Source organism: Echinococcus granulosus (genome assembly GCF_000524195.1).
Source record: "Echinococcus granulosus chromosome Unknown EG_S00024, whole genome shotgun sequence".
NCBI lineage: Eukaryota > Metazoa > Platyhelminthes > Cestoda > Cyclophyllidea > Taeniidae > Echinococcus > Echinococcus granulosus.
Window position 1 is genome coordinate 204,937 of NW_020170404.1, and position 20,711 is coordinate 225,647.

Consider the following 20,711-nt stretch of genomic DNA (forward strand, 5'->3'; position numbering starts at 1 on the left):
ATTTATGCCATCGCACATGCCTTTATAAAATCTGACATTAAAAAACCTCTTAATAGTTTACCTTACGACATTACCAACTTCATCTATCCCTGGAATCTTGAAGTTTCCACCACATCCGATAGATCCCAAGTTCATCGCCACTTGTCCCAAGGTCTTTAAAGGAGGAGTTCCAGAATTGGAAAAACGGTTCCGCTGCAAGTTCGCGATGGTTCAAAATCCTCCTAAAGCCGTTCTGTGGCCGTGTAAACTTAGTACTACAAACAGAGCCAACCGCCCTAAAAATTGTGTTCGTGCGTGTGTGCACCATTAGTTGACAAAAATTATTCGTTTCCTTCAAAAAGTCCCAAAAGACTAACTGCCTGCAATCATGAAATTTCGAACAATATATAACCTTTTACATATCGCCCTTGGCACTGAAGTACTTGCAAAGCCCAGTCTCAGTACTAAAACGTGATCTATTGGTGTGAAGGGTATTTAGATTGGCACTTTAAAGAGACCCTTGAAACTACTCTCTACGAGTGCCTAAGAGTACACGATGGCTAAAAAGCAAAGATTATATTTTACAGGGGCTTACCATCCAGTAGACTGAGGTAACAGAACGATTTCTCGAATCAAAACAACCTGTAGAATGAAACCCGGATACTCAGAAACACCTCCATCAACGTTACGTGAGAATAAGAATTCTCACTTCACAAAATTGCTTGCTGATCTGCTCCCAAGCAGTATATTTTCTCATTGCATTAAAAAAACTTTTCTCTTGAATGGAGGAAAAAGTAATGGTGCTGGTTGGTGACACAAAGGTCGATACTCTATTGGCGGAGACGTGCGCGCCGCGGTGGGTGGTTATTGGCTGATGAGTGCTGGTCGCACGCACCCACCGGAGAGGAGGAGGAGGAGGCTGAGGGCGACATGTGTTTATTGAGCGGTCACATGGTGGTGGATGTTGAATTACGTCGCGACGCGGAAACCGGGGGAAGGGGACAGAGGAGGAGCGCCGGGGTGAGGGGGTTAGTGGAGGTCACGGAAACGCACTAGCGAGTGAGTGACGCATCGCACATCTAGCGATTAGGAGGAGACGGTCGCGAAATGCGTAGCATGGGAGACAAATTGACAGAACCGCTTTCTGCTGCCAAATTACGACTGTACCGGTCAAAGTTGCGATTAAAAGACTGCTCTTGCTATTCCGTGCACATTTCAAAGTAAGCAGGAAATGTTGTCATCTTGTTACTTCTATTGTGGAAATTATATTTTCCTGAGTTTCAAAAATAAAATTAATAAACGTAATAATAATTTAGTTTGACCGCAGACAGAAATTGCATTCCCAATAAAACGGTTACACGGATTCTCCAAGGATTCCATTAGTGGCATTGTCAAGAATGTACCTTGCGGTATTTCGACAGCTCGGATGCATTTCACGCTCTTCAACGTGGGGTAGTTAAAAGGAGAAATTTTGTGATAAAAAGGCGCAATAGTTGGTAAAATAAGTAGAATATCAAGCTGATGGTGCGTGCGTTCGATATGGTTACTTTCATTGTCTACGGTATTAAGAGGAGAGCCAAAAAGGTGTTTGCATTGTGGAGTTTACTCGGTAGCTATAAAAAGGTATTTAATGTTAAATAAATGAAATATTCGTTGTAATTGGGTTAACTCGTCAAATCCATCAACGAAGGAGGTGCTGCAGGGTAAATGGTAAGAACACTTGGCCCCAATGACGCCTTCCCACAGTGATACCTATCTTGAAAAATATAACACAAGATGACTTTAGTGGTGATCTTTCCCTTTTGACCACATTACCTTGCATGGGATATTTGTAAGAGGCTACAATTAACCGAAGTGAGTTAATTGACAACCTTGTCCGAGATATTCCAAAAGATGGATTGACTATGTACATGAGACCTAGTCACCTCTATGCTCTGGAGACGGCTTTCCAAAAATGACCGTATAAACATGAGGAATTCAAATAAGTTTGTGCAGTTTTGTCTAATAAAAGTAAATTACTGCAGAAGGCTTTTTAAATATCACCATTACAGCCAGCGAATCATTCCCATAGAAGCATGAGATGGCTGAGAATTTCACTTCAACAACGCTTTTGTCTGGCGAAACACAAAGAAAAAATGTGGACTCAATGGCCTCTCTTTTATCCATCTATCCGTCCCACCTTTTTGTTTCCCATCCATCTGTTCTGTTTTACATGTGGTCACGCGATTGTCAAATACTAATGTCAAGAGCCTGGAGAGGTCTCATTAGAGGCGCATGAGGCAGTATTCTCCTCCCATCGCATCTCACCGAGGGAGCAAATGGTCTCACGAGGAAGTCTTACGATAGGAGATGTAAGATCTTACGAGAATACTTTGTTCTGACTGGTTTACTAGTCCTGGCTGTTTCTCGAGGAGACGTTGCTGTTTCACCTAATCGAGTTGCATCCAATTGAGGGGTACAGAGTTGTGGATGTGTCGTTTGGGGTGGTGTAATCACTGCTACGCTTGTTCGCTTAATAGTGAATTACGCAACTTTTCTCATCACAAGGCAATCAGCAAACTGTCCAGTGTTGCTAACACCCAAGGAAGCGGAGAACAAACTTGTGGTATTTCAAACTTATTTTCAACGCCTGATGGTTGTGGGTGAGACCCATTTACCGGTCTTTCACTTAATGAAAGCGTTATTGTTCATCGTCACCTACGTTCTACATTGTGGGGAATGGCAGCTCTCCCTGAACGTGATCCTTCCACCCCTTATGTGAGTCATCTCTGATAGCTTCTATATGGAAGTCTATTCTGCTGCCGCATAGCGTACACCCTCTCCAAGTGCCATATAAAAACAGCTTTGACAAGAAGTTAACTGCCATTGCTTGAGAAGCGAGTAAAACAGACAATCATAGATCACATCAGTTTCAGCTGGCATCTTATGACTTAATGAAGTAGAACTCTAAAGACTACACAACTAGAGACCCGTTCTGATTGAACTAAGGCATTTCTACCTATGTTTCATAAGACACGTACGCAAGCAGTGGCAAATTATGACCACAGGAACTACGACTGGCCACCTTCTAAAAGAAAATACTTGTTGACAGTTTGTAGTCAAACTGTGTGGTAACGCTGGGGTTATTCAAAAATTTTCAAAACAGTTGATCTTTTTTCTTGAGATAATTGCTGCAGTACATACCTGTCACTCCAAACTGGCTAGTAAAAATCACAAAAACCACCACGTATCATCGTGTCAAGTCTTGTCACTCGATAAATGAAACCCTGTTATGCTCTCTTCTCGACTGCCATGACTACCTTGAGGTTCGACACTTATTTTATTGTACTTTTAAATATGCGCCACAGGCTGTTTTGCTTGATGGTAGGGCCCTCCGGCCATGCCTATAGCCTCCAACCCCTTTTGTACGTTAATTATAAGTCGCCTCCCGCACTGGCGTGGCCCCCTGCGATTTTGGAGGAGACGATTGTCACATGACAATGTGAATCCAAAATTGGAGTCTCGGGACCTGGAAAGCTATTTATCGTGTCAGAGATGTTTTACTAATCAAAACAAGCTAGTCAAACCTAAGCTGATAGCTAAACTGAATTAGTATGGAATTTCTGCATTCTTAGAGGACAATTTAATATAGTCTTGACCTTAATAATCCATTCTGTACCTGCATGCAAGTCGGCTAATGCCTGATTAGTTGGAGCCCATTCAGATAACCAATCACAATGAGATGGAACGGCACAATATTAGTAATAGTTCTTATTAAAACTACACATCAAAAATTGCGGCACCAAACTTAAATCTGTAGTTAGACTAGAGAAAAGACAAGTCGGCTACCTCTATAAATATCCTAAAAACCAAAACGTGTAAAGGAGGTTATTCCTTGCCGCTTTTCTATTAGTAGCCTTGTTGTCGTCAAGAGTAAGTGAAGACTAATAAGCTATGCCTTATTTTTTACCAGTTCCGTTGCATTAATTTTTTGATGCCATCTTTAGTCAACTATGATTACATGACATGGTGCCGTCTGGTCTTCTGTTATAAAATCAAATGCTTTTGGAATGACAAAGACGATGGAATACTTGACTATTTAGGGTGTAAAATCCAGAGAGGGAGTGGTAAAAGGTGGCAATGATTGGAAATCGCTAAATCCTTTTTAGTTTCACTCGTTTAACTGCTACCAGTCGTTCATTTTACATGGCAAAGCTTAGAATGGGACCAAGCAGAAAAAGTCATCTTCATCAGCCACAATAAAACAAGCCTTGACAGACACGTAAAACCTACACTAGCATATCTTTTATGGGAAAACAATGAAACACCTAATCAGTGAGCGCACTCGAATAAAAACTCATCAATGATAGTGTGAATATGACACTTTTGGTACAAGTTGAACCCTTCACTGTTTATTTTTATAGGAGATCGCCACATTTGACTCCGTGATAAACAAATCTCGGGACGCGCAACTTATGGCAACCAGTTTACCTTTCTCCAGAGCGATGACTTTAGACGAGTTAGAAATTGAATTACTCGGAAGCTGGTGTTTAGTAGAAGTCCTGGCAAGTAAAATCACTTTTGCTTTTAAGCAAAATTTTGACCACCCCGGCCCCATTTAAATATACTTAAAACCATTCATTTAAAGCATCAAAAGAAGCAGAATTAAATAAACAGAGGGATAAGTTACTTGCTTCTGAAGTTATTCCTTTATCTTGGTAATTAATTGTTACTAATAAAAGGAGCTTTCTAAGCAATAAAATGATCTTCCTCAGCATTAATTAATTAATTAGTCTAAGTATAGAAACATCGCAGTGTTTTTGAAGTTGGACTCCTCCAAAAATAAACCTCAGTTGCATCCATTGCACAGCTTCATCGTGTTGGTCGTCGAGTTCATCAGAAAATCTTGCCAATTAGAAGCGGGCACAGGGCCTAGGACTCACAATTGACAGGGTCTACCACTTCGCCTTACCACCATGTCATGTATGTTCCCCAAGCAGACAGGCAGTGTTCCCACTGTAGGCCATCAGAATGGAGATAAACAGTCTTCAATGGCGTACCTGAAAGATGACTGTTCCAGGCAGAGTATCCTCATGTACAGTCACGTTGCAACTGGGTTCCTCGAAGTAGGGCTCGTTGTCATTCATATCCACTACGTAGATTTCCACTTGAAGACGGGATTCCAGCTGTTCCGAACCCCTGCCCCCCACGTACATGCCGTGATAGTGTGAGCTCCGGGAGGGATTGAAGGCTACGAGAGTCATGTTGAAGTATTCCTGCGTCTCGGCGTCCAGATCTTTTAGCAGAACCAGCGTTGGAGTCTCACTAAAGGCAGAAACTTGCGTTTAACAAAAAAATGACAGAACTCGTGATATGCAATGGTACACATGTTGTGGAGTATTCCAATCCACACATCGTTAATTAAGATGGTAAGCCATGTGATGGTGAACAATATAGGTGTACATCTCAAATCAGCCGATATCCAACAGTAAATACAAGAGACCTCAAATACAGCACAGTATGGCGTTGGCTCAAGGACAAGACATTTGAGTGATGTCAACCAATTATGGACGCCGGGCCTTGAGTCTGTCCCTCAGTGATAACTAGCTGTGATGCTCTCCAGCCTACAGGCTTGGAGACCGTGTCTGTGACCAATCAACGTGTTGGATGCATAACGAATGGACATAATAGACAAACCCTTCTGTGAAAATGGTGAAAGCCGTTGGCATTCGTTCACAAGACGGTTGAGTTATAGTGACTAATCTTTCCGTGTCATAATATTCCAAGTGTTAGTTAAGCATTCCTTGGCTTTTGTTTTCTTTCATTTCAGAACAGACGGTTATTTGACTTTACCTCTTCACAAAGCAGTCAAAAGCACCCCATCAATGTCAGATAGATCGCATCGGTAGTAGCTACAAGACACTAATACACCTGAAGCTAACTTCTCACAAATTTCTGTGATATCCATTCCCTTCTCATGGAATTCTGAACGCCTAAAAAGACAACCGTGGATTTCACCTCACCTGCTGCTGACTTCAAAGTGAAAGGTATCTTCAACTGCGGGTGAATGTTGCTCGAGGGTATAGCGAATGAGTCGGTGCTCAGGGAGCAGGTCGATGTCACGCGCCTTGGGTAGGTCGATTTTTCGGCCCTTGCGGTAAAATACTTCTCGCAGGTGTCGTTTCCACACTCTCTGGTTGTCAAACAGAGGTGGGTTGTCGTCCACATCGAGGACCTCCACAGTCACCTTAAAGACGGCCTGGAGACCACCGTCTGGCAGGATGGCGTTCACATCCAACTGGACGGAGAGCTCGCCTGTTGAAGGTGTGCAGGTGACTATATCGGTGAGGTCGTTGTTTGGGTCTACAAATGTGGATGTAACTGACGATTAGTGAAGAAACATAGTTTGTGATGGGCTATCGACAAATTGCATGAATTTATCAGGTACATCTAGCTAGTAGGATGTAATTTGCTGATGCCGCTACTAATCTCTCAAGCTCTCGTGTTTTAAAACGTCTTCAAGGACAAAGTGAACACTAACTTGGTGACAATGACAACTCGGTTTTTTACCGGTTGATGTCAGGTCAGAAGGTTACAGAAGGAAGGCACTCGCTGCGGATGGCTGATTCTGTGGGTACTTTTATAAATGGCCCATTATCCAAAGTCGACTTTTTCCAACCAACACAACTGCAAGTTCTACTTATTGACGGGAGTGAAATTAATTTGGAGTGGAATGGGGTAAAACGATACCTTCCATCGGGTTTTGGGTAAATGTTCCTGCTAATTAATTTGCATACGGATTATACTACAGAAGGTCGTCCAGTCTCTAGCCTTACGAACCAGATGAACCTCTTCCTTGACAATTTTAGCTTAACGGAAACAATAATAGGCAAGTATCTTAACTGATTTCCCAACACGGACTTCCACAAGTCAAACAAGGAGCTTAAAGCGTTTGGTCCTAAATCTTGCTGCGGGGTTGAGCCTAATCCACTGAACGATTCGCAGTGGTAGAAGAGGAATAAGAACCACGGCGAGGGACAGAAGGACACTCATGTGGGATAGATAACTACCCTGACCTTTTTGGGTTTCTTCAATTGGGTTGCTGCACTTGAGTTAGCTCTCAGCTCTACTATAAATTAGCAATAAACCCATCTCTCCTAATCAAGCCTAAGCAACATTCCATTTTTTTTCATCTCGGGTTTTTGTTGCATTAATGAGGCACCTCAAAAAGGTTGGCAAAAGACAGACTGAGATGCCTTACTGAAAATGGAGTAGATAGAGGGATGCCGTCATTAGAAGACATTAGACGCCGTATTGTGAGGCAATAAACACTAGACAAACAAACATGCTCCTGGCAATTAAGTGTAACTTGGAGATAGGTTAGTCAAATAAAGAATTTAATTACTTTGGCTGCTTAAGCACCACTGCGGTGCACTACAGTGCACTATTTCCTTCTTCAAGACGGTGTCACATTGCAGACTTCAAAATCCACGGTCCACTTCCTCTTCTTTGTGGTAAAAAAAGTAAAAAGGAATATTAAAAAACCTTGTGAATTACTTATTTCAGCTGTTGTCTTCACTACCTAGCACGAGACAAGTAAATAAATATTTCCCTAAGAGGTCACTTCGTAGCCACACTTTCATTGCCTCCATTTTCACCAATGGAAGTGAAACAACTACATCGATATCACCTTTGCATTGTTGCAGAAATCTTTGACCTAATCAACGGATAAGTTGAGGTCTTGTGCACCCGGTGCTTAAGGTACTCAGGCCTTTTCGCTTATGGAGATCCTTTAAAATGTGGTGGTGGTACTTACTAAACCAAAATCTTACCGACGAATTTAGCATTGATAAATACCTAATCTAATCATTTCAACATGACTAGTCTGGCCTAAGAACTATTCTCTTTTTAAAAAAAAATTAAACATTTATTCGTATCTCCACTCAACGCTCTTTTCTACATGCATGTACCGTTAGCAGGAGCAGTGACCACGACCACCCAACCGCAGCTCCCCCAACAAAAGGTTTTAACTACCGTAGACCTTCTCCTATTAAATAATAATTGGAGTAAATGTGCATAATAGACTCTCTGTAGTTAGTAACAACGCTGCAGAAGAATACTTTTCATTTTTGGGGGGTTGAATTAAGTTGGGACCACCTCCACTGCTGCACAACATCATGCATGTAACATTGTTGAACAGTATAAGTTGTTACATGTGAGTTTGCCTAGCCTGTGGTAAAGTTGTCTTATGACTCCTTTAGGGTATGCCGCATAAGGACGACCATACCTGAGGTGCTTCATTATAAAATTTGTTTTTGGAGATAATTCTTGAATTGCAGGTAAGGAGGTTTGCACTACTACCGGTCAAAACGACAACTACACGCAATGGCGGTCATAATCTGGCTGAGTGGTTTCAATATCCTGTTTTAAAAATTATACCCTTTTACACGTCGGCAGAAGAGCAATGCAAAACGGTAGTCCGAAATGCTATTATATCCATTCTTCTTGGGCATAAAATTTACATACTGCCGTGCAGTATAGTGAAATCAACTTCTCGGACAGAAGGGATAAATTAGATGGAACTGAGATTCAAGTTAGATGCCAGTATGTCAAGACTTGGCACGATTAGAGTAGATTTCGCCAGTAGCTGATTCAGTGATGAAGAACGTCGACTAAAAAGTTCCCTTCAATAATGAGGATCACAACAGGATGCATGGGCGCGCCACTTCCCAGGCCCAAGCATGCGAGAGACGAGTAAATTTTAAAAAGCCACAATTCAAAAATAGAGCTATTTCTCTTCCAGATTGGGATTTGTGCGGCCAACAAGAAGGCGGCAAACTTTAAGAGTCGTGTATTCAAGTCCCACCTATGCATGATGGCGGTCTAGACAGATTAATGATTGGGCCAATGACCGCTTAGCCGAAACCGCACATGAATTAATGTCTTTGGTGCGTGCGTGCGTACCTGTCCCCGATAAGCGAGCCTGCACACACGTACGTGCGCACCAGGGCACACATTAGCAACCTCCTCCCCCTCTGGGTGTCCCCCCTCCGTGCGTGCGGTTTACGCACAGCTCCGTGCGGTCACATTGTGATTGGCCTTCGATCGATAATGTCTAGCCAATCAAAGGTGGGCTCCTCATTCCCCATTTTCAATCAACTTTTTTCCTATTTCAGAAGGTAGCACTCCTCCGCGAAGAGAGGGATGGTTATTACTATGGCTGATAGAGGGCGAAAGAATTGGTGATGCAATTAGACGAAACCGAATTTCAAAATTCCCACGACTTATACGGTGGCATCGAGCAGACTACAGCGTTGCCTAGACAACCGTTTTTAATTTGGGCGTGACCGCTGCAGGGAGTACGAAGGAATTAAAAGGGAGACGGGTAGAGCATTCTCCTACTCCAAAAATGCATTTGGGGAGAGTTTCATTTGAAAAAGAAAACTCTTTCCCAGAATCTCCTACCTTTGGTAGTCAAAAGAGAAGTTGGATTAATTTTGCTGCATGAGGGAATGTCATCAGGTGGGACAGACATGTACACAACCTAATCAAAAGGGCTATTAAACATGGATGCAAGGCGGAATAAGATAAAGCCAGTGAATCACCTCTTTGTCAAACTAACAACCAGCCTCCCTCTCCCTTATGTTGGGGAAACACCCCTGCCATCCAGAGGCGGCGATTTTTGCCACAAGCCAGTATAATCCATTAAGCACACAATGCAAGAGGATTTGGCTACTTTTGTTCTAAAAGACACCTGGACACAATAGCTACAACAACAACAACAAGTCATCGTTACAAAGTACGGAACAATGAAATGTTATGACAATGAAGCAATACACACAATACACGTCGATTTCTTGGCAATAGGAGAGAAGTGTAGGGTTAAAAAGACGTCTGAAATTGTCCACATCGGTCTCTAAGGAAAGGAGGACCGTGAAAATGTACCGTTAAAGCAGATTTTATGATAGCATCTACGGGCAGAAGAAAATGGTGCTCTCTCGTACTTTTTGACCTCGTGTCGTGATCGGATAGAAGCAAGCCTGCGTTTGGTTAGTCAGTTTGTTGGTGAGGTCTGATAATTTCCAGACGCCGCAAAAGGTGCGATGCAAAGCTTCCCCGTTTTCCTGATACGCACTGGAAAGGGCTGCCTCTACGTCTTAACTGCTCGTTAGTCTACTTTTTGGTGTATTTAATTAAAAATTGCGCACTCCCTTGAGAAAACCCTCTGATTTATTAACACAAGGCAATTGCTCTACCATTGTGGAAATCAAAAATGAGTAGAGACAAGCCTGACGCCATATCTTCTGCCTATCTAAACTGCGTACGTCGATTCTATAACCCACTGCCTTAAGTGCCCACCGTCCATTTAACGCATTGCTCACGACGATACGAGAGACCGGTGGGTGGAGTAAAGGGATGGAGAGAGAGGCAGAGCAAGAGAGAGGGGGTAAGAAATATTAGTTGGAGCAACGCGGCATAAATTGACGCTTCTTCAGTACGTGTCTAGAGAGAGTGTGTGTAGGCGGGTGTAGATATGGCCCGATATGGCGGCAATGCACTTGCGTAATGAGGAAAATCAAGGGAAGCTCCCTTTTTGGACCATCTGCAACTTGTGCACTGTCGCCGACTAGACATCCAATGTACGGAAAGGGTTCCTTAAAGTATTATGCTTTTATTTACCGGCCACACTTCAATCCCTACCCCTGGACATACTTCCCTTTCTTAGTCCCCACGAGCTTCTATCTGATGGAGGACGTTTGTTCTTTGTGACTAAACCAACCGTTGAGTGCATTGAGGTGATAATTTGGTAAAGCCATCTTACACGCATGAAGTTTTGATGGTGCTGTGAAATCTTTTTTCCATTTCACATATCCTACTGATCGCTGTTGAGTGGTTGACATGGTGGAAGAATGCAAATAAGGTCGGGAAGTGACCATCACGAAAGGGAAGAAATAATAACTCAGAAGGTTTACAAGAAACCTTAGTACGGAAGTACCGCAGCAAGAAAGTGTGAATTTCAAGAGAATAAAAGTAAGTTTTGAAAAATGACTGTTGTATCATCGTTTTTAAAATCCAAAGTTTCCCAAAAGATAATAATAAGGCACCATTTCAAAGTTTGGGAAAACCGATTTAAAATCTCGTCGTAGTGGAAAAAAGACAATCTTCTGAAGGAATTAAAAATCACTTTAGCGAAACAATTTAAACCCAACTCCTGTTTTGACCACATTTGTGCCAGTAACGCAGACAAGTGCTCCCCTCCACAAACCGACCAATAGCTGAGCGAGTAATTCAAGTTCGAATCCGTTTTCCGTTACATAATTGGTCAGGGGAATGAGCGCCATGTTTGTCTTTTAAAACGGATACCGGTAAACCGTTAATAGTATCGCAAGGTTCGAACTAATAACACAGTAGCATGAAGTTGTACAAAACAGAACACAAAGCTAGAACTTGGAGCCACAAGTACCCCAGAGGGAGCATAGTTTAAAACCTGAAAAGAGCTGGAAAAGAGACTAAAATTTCTGACCCTAACTCTAGCTATCGATACACGAGAAGGGCTCTGGTAATTGCTTCTGTGGTTAGCAGTGGGATTAGGCTAACAACGGGTATTAAAATCACCAAAATATAACTTTAGCTATATTTCGGTTTCGTGCATTTTGTACGACGTAGAGGTGCTTTGGACTTCCAAAATTCCACCGTAAACCAGATCTACGCTACAAATATGACAGATATGACATCCAATACATAGTCCTCTCTGGCTGCAGGAACCATCTTTGAGGATGAATAAATTCCTTCAGTGAAGCATTAAAGTGGATTACAAGCCAATAAACTGCAACGTATGCTTCGGAACTGAATGATTGCCCATTCCTGTAGATAGATTCCATAAAATGAACTCATTTTAAGTAACGGAATCGAGATTTGAGCATAAACCACTCCATGAAGAGCCGGAAGTATTAAATGCATGAATAATATAAGAAGCAAGAGCTTTAACAACCTCCTTTCTCGTCGTCTCGCCACGTGGCTAGGCCGCACAGCTTTTCCGCGTCGATTTCAGCCTTGAGGGAGAGTTCACTGGTGACGGGGTCGAGGTGAAAGAGCTGTGAAGGCGCACCGAATGCATACGTCACGCTCTTCTGTGGCGCGGAGCCCGCGACATTCCCCAAAATCTGCCCCGGAGGACTGTTCTCCGAAAACCTGTACTTCACCTCAGTTGCAGGGATCCGCCAAGACGAGGAGAGAGCAATGGGAAGCCATGCAAGGCAGAGAGAGAGAAAGAGACAGAGAAGGAGGTGATACTGGACCGTCATTGGGATTTACCCTCGGCGTCTGTGGAGAAGACGAAAGAGGAATAAAAAGGTAGACACGGTCACTCCTCTACGCCAGGTTATGCTTGCGTGCATGTGTGCGTGCTTCGGTGCGTGTGTGCATGCGCGCTCTACCGCGTCTGCTGGTGGATTGGTCGACCACTCGGGGTCACGGAAGTGTGTCCAATTAGCGTTAACTTGAACGCGGGTAGCCCTGACCACCCTGAAGTAGAGGAGGTGGTAGTTTTGATGTCAAACTGGTAGATAGCCGTGATACTGGCCAATGGAACCGTTCAGTCCATGCTCAAGCTGCCATCGTCACCGCCGTAATTTAGCTGTAAGCTGACTTCATCGGTTAAATGTTAATGCGTCTTCTTGTTTAATGCATTTGTAATACTGATTGCGCTGATAAAGCGTTTTTTTTTCATTTCCTGACTCTAATGATGGATAAAGCATAGCCTATACTTGAGGCCAAAAGCCGCTTGATTTTTTCGTAGTTTATGATCCCAGTGCTGACAATCTGGATCAAATGATTGTATTTATCAATGAATTTAAAAGTTACTTTTCTGATCAGCATTATACTGGATAGCTGGAAGCATATTTTGTTTAAATGAGGTAGAGGAAGCTGCACTCATCACACTTATAAAGAATTCTTCCCATTTTAAAATAATCTGACGATCATCTGCAAATTTAATTTTGTCTGATTTTCTTGCCATGAGAACTTATTTCTGCCGCATTTCCGTTTTGAGAGTGAGTCCATTCCTCATTCCTCATTTGCGTCGACTCAACTTTAATTGTGAATTTACAAGTCCATAATCCATTTGTATTTTTAAATTTCGCTTGGTATAACTGCTGGCAAGGGAGTAATGCTGGCTAAATGGACCAAATCTAGTAAATTCTCATTGGTAATATCCTTTCCCCTTGGTAATACGCGGTTGTATTAAAAGGTCCAGAATGAGAATTTATCCATTTTCTAAAATCAGAATCAAGCTCCAACGAATGGCTGTCTGCTTTTCTTCTTGCCTTTTAGCCTCCTCACTCCTGTATGTCACTAATTAAGTGCATTTCGACAGTTATGTAGGAAGAACGCATGTTAAATCCAAAAAGCTCCAAAAGCTACGGTTACCAGTGCTGCGCCTCTTTCACGAAAAATTGATGAATGAAAGGCTCTCTTTTAAGTCAAGCATGCTGGAGTTCTAGCGATCGTTATAGGTCAAGAAAGGAGATAAAAGGGCAAGGTAAACCTTTTCCCAACGATGCACTAGAATGTATCAGACAGAGTGGTTCTCCCGCTTCGGATGCCGTAGGATCACGAGAATGATAACCACAGACGTAGCATCTGTAGCCTATTCTGAAAGTTATGCCATTAAAATGCATTTAGCGTCTAACGTCGTCGTTCTTGCAGATACTCATCAATTTGTATTTTTCTGAATTGGATATGCTTCACCATGGATCCCACACACCGTTGACGTGTCAACAGTCCGCAACTCAGAGTAGTTGCTTGAACCTGAAAAGGGGTAACTCTCACAACTTTTTTCATCGCACATCGGTGTTTTCGGTAGCCATCAAAAGGCCAAGCAGCTTTGCTTACTTCTGCACAATTGGCTATCTATTATCATCTTATTCGTCATATGCACGGCCTCAACTTCCAGCGTCCTATTCACCTGATGTGGGTGACGTAGAACCTTTCTTTGGTTGACAGCTTGAGAGCACAAGGCCTAGTTTTGAGATTGGCGTAGTGGAGTCCAAGCCGTCGTTTGGCATTCCTTAAAAATATATTAGTGTTGAGTTATGGCTAAAAGTAAAAGATAAAGGGGAATTATGCACAATTTTTCTACTGCACACTTGAAGGCATCAGAAGGATTAACTCTCCCGTTTTAGAAGTCGTAGGATCACAAAATCGCCAATTTTAGGGTTATTCACCATTTAAATCATGGTAAATCTACATTGTTATCATAAGGTGCTTTTCAAATTTGCTCTTCCAAATAGGGTTTACCTCGTCACAGACCTTGCACCCCGTCAAAGCGTCGACACTCATCAACTCAGGGTGTAGGCACTTAAAAAGGAAAAGAAGTGATTCTCACAACTCCCTACATCACACACCGGTGTTTTCGGTGTCCATTAAAAGGCCGGGCAGCTTTGCTTAGTTCTGTACAATTAGCGACCCTTTTTGGTCAGATGCACAGCTTCAATTTCCAGTGCCGCATTCATCTGACGTGCGTTTCTTCTCAGGTGAAAATAAACGGCTGTGTCCGAGGATGACACTTACACTTTTTTGATTATTTAGTGGGTCGTGGCGGTTAGCTTTCCTCCACGGGCCGGGTAGTGGTCAAGACAGCCTTTATGTTCAATTAGGCGAAACGGGTTTGCAGTAAGTGGGCTACATTTATTAGTTGTAGTCTAGAACAGAAAGCATCTTCTCATTCGAATATCGTGTTAGAGAATTAGGGACTACATCGGACGTACAATCGAAATCATTAGCAAACAGTCGATCCATTAGGATTCCAGCAATAACAGGACGTAATTTTTGGATCGTAAAGGGCTTTTGATGGCCCATGTTAACTCTATTGCAGAGACTATTTGAAAAAGAAGTCGAAAACCCAACAAAAGATGAAGAACTGAACCACTAACCATTGATAGTGGCCTTGGGATTGACAAAACCCATCACACCACTTCCAGCAATCTGTTTTTGAGAGCAAAACTTACTCTTCGAAGGCTCTTGATGGCAAATTTACATTTGCTAATGGGATTAAGTGTAATGGCGTGAGTACCCCAAAATTTATTCTCAATAACAAGTCCATAAGTTTTGTTTCTGCTCTATTTATGCCACGTTCCGAGCCTGGGCACAATAATGACGGTTAAAAAGTAAATAGTCACGTTCTCTCCGAGGCGTTTTAATGCGGAGGGGTGAGGAGAGGAGGTAGTAGAAAGAATGAGAAGGGGGAAATTGGACTAGTGATGGGGTTAGTTGGAGGGTCGTTTGTTTGCTTTAGGCCTGGTAACCACGGTGACACCTTACACACAAACACACACGGCCGCTTTTATTGGCTCGCGATGGGGTTAGAATAGGTGGTAACACCCAGTTTCGGTCGATTATGATCTCAGCTGCATGGTGGTAGAGGGCATGGGAAATATGAGGTGACCTTCCGGTCACAATGGGATTTTAGGGTTTAAACTAAAAAAGAAAAGGTCCACACGGTCCTTCCCTATAGTTATGCATCTATCTCAACGTTTACCTAGAAGCTAGAAAGTGACTTTGACCTAGATTGACTTGGCAGTGAGGTGGAACTATCTGGAATAGCCTGCTTCACTTCGTCATCAGGCATTGGTGATGTTACCTGGTGGAATGCACCATCCCCCTCATAAGTGTCAGTCTTCTCTGTTTTTGTGCTTGTGTTCAAGATTGTGTGTTATTTTCATCTTTCTCACAGAAAGATTGTTCGTGTCTTGTGGGCTGACGCGACTTCCAAGGTCAGAATAAAATGTCTCTGAGAATGGCTGTTACATGGTGAGGTGGAAAATACCACGGCTGAAATCGTCACAGACAGACAGACTTAAGACTGGAGGTTTCTGCCTTAAAAGATCGACATCATTCAATTGTCTTTCACCTTAACAACCAAGTGTGCCACCGCCGTGTGGTGATGTGTTTGAAGTACTCTGTAGGTAGGAGAACATATTGGGGGTCTCGAGACGTCCGCCTTCATTGTCCCCAGGAGACATCTTCCATTATCACCTGCATGTACTTACTAGCAAGTACTATTGCTCACCGCCTTCATTTATGATGTCTGGATTGGGCTAGCGCACGCACGGCAGTAGGAGACACTGGGCAATGCCATCAAGGTCGTCCGCAGTCAACAGAACGACTTGTACGTCCCTTATACAATCACGTGAGTCCCACCAACAATTAATCTACTGTGGTACAAAACGGCTTTCCAAAAATCTTAACTGTTTGACAAATATCGAAAGTGGATCGGTACAGGATTCTGTTGCTAAAGGCCAGCTCCAACAGTAGTATGGGTTCTCTGTTAACCCCTCTGCAGTGTGACGGTACCTAAACACTCTACAACTTACATTCTAGAGTAAATTAAAGTGTACAAAGATTAAAACAGACTAAACAGCATTGGCTTAATTATTTCCAACTCAAGCACTTAGGATGAGGCTGGACATACTACCTATCATGTCTTTAATCTGAAGTCCATAAAGAATGGGGATTGGGGAGGGAAGGCAGTGAGCTAACTATGCCCAGCATGGGAAATAAGTAGCGGACTATAATTGAAGGGAACCTGAAATTAAATGACACTTTAATTTAATCTTAATTGTTAGTTCAATTCGCCATTTTGATGTCATGTGAGCCCCTGGACTGGGAACCAGAAGAAGAGGGAGGAGAAAAATTTCCCGCTGTTTCTTTTTTCTGATAAAGTGCCTATCTCTTGAATCATCACCTAGGCGCCTTTCTTAAATAGACAAGGAGGAGGAAAAAAAGGAAAAATTTTAAGGGCTGAAAGAATGCTATCCTAATGAGGACAGTCTACTACCGGCCTTTTCTTATCCTCCTCTTCCTCTCCTCCTCCACGCCCCCACTCCGCATACACATGCTGCCGACGTATTTTAGCATGGGGAGGGATAAGTCAATTAGAAGAGGCTTTATTTACACAGAAGTAGTCTGTCAACTCTGCAACAGTGTTTACCCTGAACAAATATGGGGAATTCAAACAGGTTCTCCCTCTTTCGGAATATAGTGCCAGAGGGCTTATTCGTAAGGCTCGAGTTGATTGTAATCATTTGATTGATCGGCGTGGACGAAGGAACGAACAAACGAACCGAGGAATGAGGAGTGACTAACAAAGAAAATTGTTTTCCCCTCTTAGAAAAATACTAGTGCATGCCATGACACATGGGAATTGAGGGAGCATTTGAGTGTCCTAAGGTTCGCCTCATGCTCCCTGTCTGCCTGTCTGTCCATTAAGCATGCATTTTTGATTACTGAGCTGGGAGCATTAAAAATGTTATTTTTTAAACTCCTTTTGAGAACTTTATGTGATGACTTTGAACCATTATGAGATACTAGCGTGGTGCCGAATGAGGCACCTACCTACTTTGAGCTCTATAGGTAGATTTCCCCTTTCTCGTCTCGTTTGAGGGGCTATTACATCCTGTCTACCACCCAACCATTGTCTCAAAATTAGCCAAACAAATTCGCATTAACTAAGCCTGGATGATTAAGTGGTGCTGGTAGAAAAGGAGTAAAAGTTGTGTGGTTTAGATGTTACTAGGTATTTGATTTGACCGTTTTCAGTAGTATCGGGATTTAACCCTATGTTTGTCTAGTGGAGTGCATAAGACCCTTCTTTTTGAATAAGAAGATGACAAATACTACGGAAGATGCAAAAAAGGATTCGACAGGGCTCAATTGCATTCAAAAGTGGATTTCATTGTAAACTCTTCCACTTTTCGTTTTCTTATTTGCTACGCATTTCACTGAGATTGAACTGAGTAATTTTCGCTACTTAAGAACGAATTTTTATTCAACCCAATAGAAAAGGCCTAGTGAGTTCTGAAAGTGTAGAAAGAGACAGAAGATAGTGTTAAAATGAACTGCTTAAGCCTCTCAATTCCGCATTCCTCCCCAGCGAATCAGGTCGGCGTGAATGAGTGATGGAGGTCATAACAATGGACCCCCCTCCACTCATATCATGACAGTCAATTCAGGTGGACAGAAGAAAGGGAAAATAGCTCGTCTTTAAAGCACCAAATAGGAGACATAAATTTATTTTATTCTTTCAAATATCTAGTCAAGTGGAAAATCATCTAATTTTACGGTACATGGGGAGTAGGATGGTAAGGACCTCCCTCTAATCATGGCGATTGCAAAGTTGAGGCCATTTTTTTAACTCTGTAATTATAAATATTATATGAAAATTAAAAGAGGACGAACAAAATGTGATTAATTAAAGCGACCTAAGGAAGGAACACTAAATTTTAATTACATGCCATCGAGACGAAAAAGGTGGGGATCCAGTGATAAAAAGAAAAAAAGTGGACATGATCATCACCCAGAGGGACTTATTCAAAATATCTAGTAAAAACATTCGTCTTGCAGCATTTTGTTGGGATATGAACTTTCAACCGACCATCGCTTTGTGTTTACTCGGCTGTCAAATGAATTTGCACTACAGTCCACCTGTTTAAGACCTGTGACATTTCCGGACACAAAAATAGCGGTCTATAAGAGTTGTTTGCGAAAGCACATGCTTCTTTGAATGTGCCTTAAATGCAGTTTGAATTTCAGGACTTTTTTCACAAGGCCTTATCGGAGGTCGTACCTTCAGCAGTCCCACCGCCTACTACGATGCAGCAAAATTCCCACTAAATGGCCACCTAACTTGGAACAGTAAAAGACTGCCACAATTTACGTGTCAACTTGACGAATTGAAGTGACGTGGACTTGATGTGTTGGAATTCGTGAAGAGCACATCACCCAGGACTGCAGGGGACTTAAAAACCGGGGGAGATCATCGTAGATGATGTGATTGGTAGAAGAAAACAAAGAGCCAACGGCGAACACAATCAGGCAAGTTTTATGAGTGCTTTCTTTTCTGCGTTTTACACATTCACAAGTAGGAGTTATCTTTTTCCTTACAAACACCTTAAACATGATGGTGCTCTGGTAGCAGGAGAGCATATTCTTGCGTTTGTAGTACTGAACGACACTTTGTCTCATAACCAAAGTGAAGTTGGCATTTAAGTGATGGCATTAACAGACAGAGGTAGTAGTCAAAGTCAAAAGGATGTACTGAGTTTTGGGAAAAAAATTTTAAGCCAAAACGCTTTACTTGGTTGTCTCCACTGGCTGTATTCCACGATGAATTTGGATAAATTTTGAGGAAAGTAGAACTGATGCATTTTAGAGATATGGACTCTTGAACTTCAAGTCAACGTAGCGATCAAGAATGTTGTTGTTGTTGTAGGCATGCCAACGGTTGACACAGGGGTTCCATTCAACATTGGGCACCTCCAACTCCTCGCAAAGCTCTCTTTCTTGACCCGCAAAGGCTTGTCGTCGAGACTTGGCATCCGCAGGTGACATCACCCAATAGTACCCTAATACACATACTACTGAGTTCTATAAGTATCTAAGATGATTCGTGTAGACTTAACGCCTGTCGGCGGCTGGCGTGACATTCAACGTCATCTTCAAGGACTGGGGTGTCATTTTCCCTCCTCTTCCCTTGTTAAAATTTATATTCCAAAAAAGTATGGAAAGGAAGCTTAAAACGGTTGGCTTAATACCAGCCAGATGTGACATTGTTGAACGCGTAAATGGTGATCTCGACTGGATTCGACTGTGCCTCTAACAGCTAATTCCTCTTAAAGTAAGACAAGACCTTATGGAAAGGATAAAAAAATGCAAAACTGATGCGTCTTGACCCCCATTCTCCACACTTTCGTTTTCTTTATCATCTGTTCAATTTTTGGCAAAGTTTTTCTCAAAATAACAAAGTCTACAAGACCAGTTCTTATCACTTCATCCATCGGTTGGCCAAACCTAGAAATACATCAAAATTACGATTTTGCAGACCGTGACTCATTTGGGGGGAAAAGTTGCCTTATGGAAAGTATTTAATATTTGCAGCACCTCAGTTGACAGACGGGCCAGGACCTCACACGCCAACTACCGACTGCCCTTCCACCTTTGATGCAGCCCATCAAAACAGACGGTTGTCAGCATCAGCGTCTTTATGGGCATAATTCATTCTATCGAACCAAACTCGGTAGTGTTAGGCAAAAAAGGAGTTATGTCCAGTTTTATAATTCATTATTTGTGGGGATAATACCGCCCTAATTAGTCACTTTTAGTAGAAATTTTTAAGGCGGGGGAGGGGAAATAAACCGTCTATTTCTCTTGTTCAAAATATAGCCTCCAGATCGTTACATCACGCATTGTTCAGCCGTGGGTGCAGACCACAAAAAGCGTCATCCTCCGGCTCCGACAACCAACCAATGGGCTGGGGAGGTATTGACGAAACAACTCGGAGAAAATAAAGGCAAGCCGAGAGAATACGAGTCCTCCATTCTACGGATGTGTGCGCACATCTTCATTAGAGCGGGAGGTAGCAGTGCCGTAAAGATAGATAGGCCACAACGATAGTGACTAATGGACACCAGCGCTGACTGCTGGGGCAGGGCGGATACGGGGGGATGGGCTATGCAGGTGCTTGTAACAAGATGCTTTAAGTTGATAAATTTTATGCAGAGGGGGATGGGGGAGGGGGACAGAGAATCAGAAGTACCAGAAAAAGATCTACAAAAATATAAATCCCACAACGTCGCCTGCTTTAAAATGACGCGACGATCTTTCCCTACGGAAACTGTTTAACGCTATCAGATGGTGAAGGCGAGTGTTATGCAAATTAACCCAAACTGCTCCACTGCCGTGTAGTTTGATTTGCT

General features: G+C 42.5%; 1 protein-coding gene across 1 annotated transcript; it reads right to left on the reverse strand. All coding sequences in view use genetic code 11, as the record gives it.

The window, feature by feature from the left end:
- Positions 1-809: 809 nt before the first annotated feature.
- On the reverse strand, positions 810-19,347 carry EGR_04059 (Protocadherin gamma-A4; the record flags this gene model as incomplete). The annotated part of the gene is made up of 7 exons (XM_024493308.1): positions 810-898; positions 953-1,031; positions 5,019-5,283; positions 5,982-6,321; positions 11,951-12,251; positions 12,327-12,483; positions 19,187-19,347. The coding sequence occupies 7 exons, from the start codon at positions 19,345-19,347 to the stop codon at positions 810-812; spliced, it is 1,392 nt and encodes a 463-aa protein (XP_024352222.1).
- Positions 19,348-20,711: the final 1,364 nt, after the last annotated feature.